This window comes from Triticum dicoccoides, chromosome 1B (genome assembly GCF_002162155.2).
Source record: "Triticum dicoccoides isolate Atlit2015 ecotype Zavitan chromosome 1B, WEW_v2.0, whole genome shotgun sequence".
NCBI classification, from domain to species: Eukaryota; Viridiplantae; Streptophyta; class Magnoliopsida; order Poales; family Poaceae; genus Triticum; species Triticum dicoccoides.
Genome location: NC_041381.1, coordinates 578,951,013 through 578,958,377, shown reverse-complemented (window position 1 = coordinate 578,958,377; position 7,365 = coordinate 578,951,013). Strand labels below are relative to the sequence as shown.

Below are 7,365 nucleotides of genomic sequence, written 5' to 3'. Positions count from 1 at the left end.
AATGCTCTACTAGCTATGATTATTCCACTGTGTGATGTTTTATATGCTGTAGTGTGACATGGTAACTGTTATATATGGTAGAGGCTGGTCTCTAAGACCTTGTACAATGCAAGGTGCTTAGGGATGTGCTTCCACTGTGTGATGTTTTGTACGTGCCAGGTTGTAGTATGAAATGCTAACTATTCTATATGGTAGTGGCTGGTCTCTAATTGGACCGACATGTTGAACTATAGTATCAATGGTAGAGGCGTTTCGTTGTGCGCCACATCTAACAGTTCACATAATTAATTATCCAAAGATTAAGGTATGAAACCCTTGGTCCTACATAGCAACATTTCGTTCCAAAATTTAAGGTACTTCCACATTCAAACTAACTAATACTACAAATTCGAAGGAACTACTTAATACATTAACAACACATAGGGAAGTAGCCCTGGTCCAACGGCTTGATAAATGACGAACAAAAACTGAAAGAAGAAGAATCAGCCAGTAGCAGCACCATCAGCCTCCCAGCCTCACAACTTCAGCCAGCCTGGTGAACTCCAGGTTTTTTCCTGCAAAACACACATGTGATGTTGGAGGCAAGAAAATAAATATGCCAGGGGTCTTGTCATGGCATCTAATCGCACTGAATGCTAGTACAAATGATGGAGAATAAAACATCCAACATGAGCAAATTCATAGGAGTTCTAGATCCATGGATACCATCAAGAAAAAATGCTCAGTTTTAATTCAGACACAAGACTTGGTGAAAACGTGCATATCAGCAACATTGATATGTCATCTTTGCAAGCTTGGGTCAGTGACTTGTCTTGTGTTTCATGGCATGACAATAATTTTAACAATAAATAGACATGAAATTGACCCAAACTCATGTACAAAGTTATGCCATATGATGCATGGATTGATTCACACATAAATGACAAAATGCCAACTTTGTATAGAATTTGCAGTACTGAAATATTTCAGTGTGTATTGAAACTGCAGTACTGAAATAATTCAGTGTGCATCGGTGTGTACTGAAATTGTAGTAACGAAATATTTCAGTGCCTACCGGTGTGTACCGAAATATTTCAGTGTCTACCACTACAACATTATAAATTTTGCCTAGGGCAGTACCGAAATATTTCAGTGCCTACCGGTGTGTACCGAAATATTTCAGTGTCCACCACTACAACATTACAAATTTTGCCTAGGGCAGTTCCGAAATATTTCAGTGCCTACCGGTGTGTACCGAAATATTTCAGTGTCTACCACTAGAACATTACTAATTTTTCCTAGGGTTCATATGATGCCTAGGGTTCACATACATCATAATCCATCCTCCAAATCCATGTACTCAAATATTCATGCAATTCATTGAGATTAAAATGCCATCTAGCATTCCCTCTCTGAGCTATTACGATCAGTATCACCACGATGTAAGCACGAGCAGTAGGAAGATGAGGAGTGGGGAAGCTTACTCTAAACATAGCTACCGCCGCCGTTCAGACGAGGAGAGCGGCGAGGGAAGCGTGGAGAACGGCGGGGAAGCGAGGTCGCGACCACTGTCCTCCTCATCTTGCGCTTCGGAGTCTCCGGTGACTCGGTTGGAGGCTGCACAATCTGCAACGGCACCTCGTGCACGGTGGGTTCCTGATCCAGTGGATGCTCTACCCTGGATCTGAACGCCCACCACCTCCGCCTGGTCCACTCGCTGGACGAATTGGCCTGCTCCATCGCCCAGAGGAGGATCTCGATCTTGTCAATCGGTTGTGCGGGCGGGGGGCAAAGCTTTGCCCTCTCCTTCTTCGTCATATTCTTGAGAGTGGTCATTGTCGTCCAGTTCATCTGCCTTGTGTTGTCAAACCAAGAACGGATCTCCCTCAACCTGGCCAACTTGACCTGGTCGCCGCCGGCGATCTGCACGAAGTCGGTGTTCTCGTCGCCGGCCATCAGCTCGATCTGCCGTGTAAGAGGGGGTGGGGGTGGGTGGGGGGTTGCCTGAGTGGAGCGAAGTTGCAGCGGCAAGAAGGAGGAGATGACTGAGGTGGACTTGGAGGAGAGGGAGGAGATGGCCGCCGATGAGTAATTGTGGAATGTGAATCACCATGGCGGCGGTTATGCATTCGACGAGAGGGGCGGCGCGTGCAAATTTTCCTAGGACTAAACTGTCCCTAGATTAAAACGCGTCCTCACCTTGTCACGAGTACTGGCCCCACTCGTTTTAGTACTTTCGCGTACTTTCATCGGAGTACTACCCAGTACTTCGTATTTGTCTACCGTTAGATCGACATCAACGAACGGTTCTAAAAAAGCCCAACCACTCTAAAACTTATAATATTTTAAATTTAGTTCATATACGAACTGCATAACCGTTTGGTATGCAAAGAATAAAAATAATGCCAGATGCTTAGAATGGTGTACAGGTCAAAAGTTGACTCAGTCAGAGCAGAATGGCAGGACAATGTGCAATGTAGCTTCACATGCCGTTGTCCATACGACTGTTTTGCTAATTAAGAGTTCTAGAGGCAACCGGCTTCATGTTTTGGTATTTCTACCGGACTATGCATTTCCAATTTGCACTACCATACACATTCCGAAAGTCATATCACTTCATTAATTTGCCTGAACTATATTGCCCGCTCAGTAATCAAATTAGACTCAAGTGCACTATCAGATAAGGCCTGAATCTTAGGGCTGGTAAGAGTCTCAGGTACACTATCACAACCAAAGTACATTATCACTCAGTAATTAAATTGCTTTTACTAATACCAAATTACCAATACTTCATCCTGTGTCTCCTTGACATTGATATCAACGCATTAAAATCATCTGCAATGTTACTCAGACACCGGACACTTGTGTCCAGTTTTTTGTTTTCTTAATTGGCCACCCTGAATCCATGTCAGATCGGTCCCCGTCATTGTAACGCAGAACATTTCATTACCTACTTCATGGCAAATATGGAATGGTAGGTACAAGATGGAGCAAAGAAACAAACCTTTCTGCCCCTCCGGCTTGTATGGCTTGCCCTTGTTGTTGAATGGTTCCCTCTTGTAGTTGCTCTTCTCCTCTTCTTTCTTGTCCTCTTTCTTCGGGCAATCAGCAATGAAATGATTGGAATCACCACATTGATAGCAATATCTCTTTGATTTCCTCATCTTGAACTTGTCAGAGAAATTACTTCTTGTTTCACAGCCTTTCTTTCTAAGAAACCCTTTATATTTCTTCATGAAGAGAGCCAATTCTTGCATTCCTTGTTGAATTTGCTCTTGGTCTTGATCATGGTCGTTTTCATCATCGCTAGATTCCTCCACTTGGACTTGCTTGGCCTTCAAGGTAGTGTTGACCTTTTTGCTTGAGCGTGGCAATGCATGCCCCCTCGTGACTTTGGGTTCTTTTTGCTCCCCGCCGTAGAGGAGGAAGGTTGCAAGCACCTCCTGAGGGGTGAGTAATTCAAAGTTATGCTTCTGATGGATGAGGAAAACCATGGTTGGGTTCCTTGGTGTCATGGCAAAAAGCATCTTCTCCACAAGATAGGAATCAGTCATCTCTTTGCACCCGAGACCCTTCATTTCATTGGCCAAATTGTTGAGCCTTGTATACATGTCACTCGGGGACTCGTCTTCCCCTAAGACGAAGAAGTTCATATCAATCCTCAGTGAACTGAGCTTTGACTTACCAACTGCTTCATTAAATTTTTGGAGAGCATCCCAAATCTCCTTAGCACTCTTATATTGATACCGGCAAATCCGAATGTATTGATCATCACCTATGGCATACTGTAAGGCATGTCTAGCTCGATAGTCGAGCTGCCAATTCCTCTTTTCAAGAGCCGTTGGATTTGCTTCATCTACACAGGAGAAGCCAGTTTCCACAATTCTCCACACTAGGGGGTCAATGCTAAGCAGATGGAATTTCATCCTACGCTGCCATGATAGATAGTGCGTGCCATCGAAGCGAGGCGCTTCTCCGGAGCAATCTGCATCGTCGTCGGGCTCGCTCGGTGTGACAGTGTCCGCCTTCGCCTTCGCCTTCGCGTACCCGCGCATGATTATTCTGGATAGCTCTTGTCTGCAGTCGTAGACTTGGAAGTTGTGGAGCACATCCAGAGGGGTGAGTTCTTCAAAGCCAGGCTCCTGGCGAATGCCGTCCACAAAGGCTGGCTTCCTAGGCGTCATGGCACGAAGCATCGTCCACACGACATAAGAATCGTCCACCTCTTTGCAACCAAGGCGATTCAGGTCAATGGCCAAATTCCAGAGCCGTGTATGCATTTGATCGGCAGACTCGCCCTTCCTCCACGCAAACAACTTCATCTTCTCCCTCAGCTGTTTGATCTTTAACCGACGGACGGTCGGGGTGTCTTCATGGATAACCTGGAGAGCGTCCCATACCTCCTTAGCAGTATCAAGGTGCCAGATCCGGTAGAGCTGATCATCGCTGAGGGCACAGTGTATGGCGTTCATGGCTTGGGCATTGTAGTACGTTTTCCTCAGTTCGAGGTCAGTTGGATTTGCCTCGTCCGCACAAGAGAAGCCGGTTTCCACAATGCTCCACACAAGAGGGTGAGAGCCAACCAGGTGGCCTCTCATCATGATCTGCCATGATTCAAAGTCCGTGCCGTCGAAGCTCGGCGCGTCGATGGAGGCGAGCTCGCCCTGCGACATGCGCGTGTCCTCCATCATCATGTCCCAGCACCCGCCGCCTCCCCCTGCACCGCACGCACACAAAAAATCGGCAGCCGTGAGGCGACTCCATGGCCGCCAGCACAACGCCGAGGAGGAATCGACCGAGCATTGGAACAGAACCGAATGGAATCGAGAAAGTGCAGGGGGGAGGGGAGGTAGGGAAGCGGACGGACCTGTGCCGAGGAGGGCCGGCTGCTGCTGCTGCATCGTGGCGTGTCGTGTGACCTCCGGATCCCGGCGGGGTGCGGGGGAGAGGAGCGCCGGCGGAGGGGAGCAGAGCAAGGGTGGCGCAGTTTCGCTTCGAAATCGACTCTGTTTTCGTGTCAGTGGCACTCGGGTTGGTCGGGTCGGGTGGTTTGAATTCGGAACGTTGGCCTGCGGTGGTGCCGGACGGGCAGAAAAAGGAGAAAGAAATGGGCCGCCGCTCAGCCCAAGGAATGTGCCGTAATGCCCCTAAAAAAAAAGGACCCCTCAAAATGGTTCTGAAAAGACGAACCCTCAAATTTTCTCAAACAAAGCCCTAGAAAATGTCAAAAAAATCTAGAAAAATATTGAGAAAATGAGTTTCACGTATTTGGCATATATACAACATAAAAAGGGCGTAAATCATTTTAATGTATGCATTTTTTTGTGTTGTTGTGCTGGCCATAAGTAGAAAAGGTCTGATGCTCGTTTTAAATATTTTAGGACAAATCATCATATTTATATGCGAACCTCAAATATTATGCTAACATGAAAAGGGGAACCTTGATGTCAATGTACATTAAGAATCTTTCCCTAATAATAAAGCGTCGCTTCTAGTCATACGTCACGAAAATTACTCCTAAAGTTCATAGAAATTACCCATCAATGCCACCATAAGTGACAAAACGATACATTTTTTATTAGATGGCCGCCGGTTGCATTCGGATCATTTACGGCTAGCCCCTGACATTATCACAAGTACACAAGCAGCGTACTGGCTAGGGCGTTGCTCCGCCATCGGGGAGAGCTGGGTTTGATCCCAGGTTCTCACTCTTTTTTGCTGCCTTTATACTATCTTGGCCCAGCTACTTTTTTTACCTTTTTATTTTACGCAGATTCAAGTATTTGTTGAAATTTTCATATTTTTTAAATGATAACTCTAAATTTAACATGTTATACATGAAAACCTCTCAGAAAAATGTATAGATTCTAAATATGATGTTATCATGCATGTTAATAATTGTTTAAATTATGTTTTTGATGCACCTTTAGTTAGTACTTTTCTTTTCTATATACCTTTATATATAATGTACGTTTCTTACTCCTGTTTTTTCATACGTAAAGAAAAGAACCAGAAAATGAAAAAAAAATGATCCATCATTCGGCTTCGATTTATTTGGTTCATTGGTCGAACATCTTGCACATAGGCGATGGGCCGAACCCTCACCCATTGTCATTATGCGAAAGAGTTCTGCCGTGAAAAAATTAAATTTATTCCTGTGGTCTCGAACCCGATTGAGCTGGGCTATCTATTAAAACTTGAAGGCTTAGTGTGGGACCGTAATGTGCAACAAAAACAATTCAATCAGAAAGGCTTAGTGTGGGACCGTAATATGTAAGCGTCGAGTTGCATGCAACGAACTAGGGTTGTTTCGCTCAGACGCGAACATTTTTTATTGATCTTCAAACTTATGAAGAGATGGTGTAAAACGCGTTTAACAGAAACCTTTCTTTAAGATTTTTTCCTGGTGCAAATTTCGAGCATTGTTTCAACATAAAAATAATGCCATGGTATAAGGCTCTTTAAGATCAGAATCGTCGTACGAAAACCATACCAAAAGTATTGTATGTGTAGCATGCTTCTTTTTTTTAGAAAAGGAGAAATAACCCCGGCTCTGCATCTGAACGATGCATACAACCATTTTATTAATTATTAACACAAGACCTTACAAAGTCATACAACAGTAAGACTAAAGCCACCGTCTAAGCAATATCTGTCGCTACTCCTATCCAGTTGATGAAGGGGCGCTGATAGTTTGGGCCTAATACCAAACAGACCTCGCAGCCAAACCTAACATCTAAGACCTGAGGTCCCAACCAGGACGCCTGCGGGTATGGACACCCACCAGTCCGGCGTGCTCCTCAACCAGGACGACTGTCGGGTATGAGGCCGCCGCAGCCACCTGCCACCAATGCATCTTCAGGGGTGTACTGCTGCATCTACCTTGCCTGATCTAACTGCCGCCGACGCCACCACGACGCCAAACATCGTCACCCTACTGCGCGAGTCCATCTCCGTGCATTGGGCGCCGAGTCTCCACTGCGCCACGCCGCCGAGATCCGCCGTCATCAATGGGCAAGATGAATCACCGCTCCTCTTCTTGTCCCCTCCAATTAGCACTTGCTCCAAAACGATGCCACCAGGAGGGAGAACGACACCGAAGGCGCCGTCATCGTCCGATCCGGTAGACCCAAATTTAGGGTTTCCCCCAGAACTTCCCGATTAGGTTGATGTGACCTGCAACGACGATGCCTCGAGAAGGGAACGACGTCCGAGACTATCAAATGAATTTCTGCTCGCACCAGTCGTTTGATGGGTATTTCGGTGGACACACCAATTAACTCTCCCGTTGCAATGCACGGGTATATGTGCTAGTCATTTTTAAGTCATTAATATATAAAAAATTACACATATTTATTAGTATAAATTTTATGTAAATTATAAGTA

General features: G+C 45.4%; 1 protein-coding gene across 1 annotated transcript; it reads right to left on the bottom strand.

Moving 5' to 3' along the window:
* Positions 1-267: 267 nt before the first annotated feature.
* Positions 268-4,751, bottom strand: LOC119309158. The gene is made up of 2 exons (XM_037585210.1): positions 2,984-4,751; positions 268-554 (listed from the first exon to the last, which is right to left on the bottom strand). Exons 1-2 carry the CDS (start codon positions 4,671-4,673, stop codon positions 502-504), a joined length of 1,743 nt encoding a protein of 580 aa, XP_037441107.1. The 5' UTR covers positions 4,674-4,751; the 3' UTR covers positions 268-501.
* Positions 4,752-7,365: the final 2,614 nt, after the last annotated feature.

Excerpts from the sequence above, each read along its gene's own strand:
- LOC119309158 (XM_037585210.1), bottom strand. The coding sequence starts at position 4,673 with ATGATGATGGAGGACACGCGCATGTCGCAGGGCGAGCTCGCCTCCATC. Across the intron at positions 555-2,983 it reads CAAGCCGGAGGGGCAGAAAG|GAAAAAACCTGGAGTTCACC; the intron begins GTTTGTTTCTTT and ends TGTGTTTTGCAG.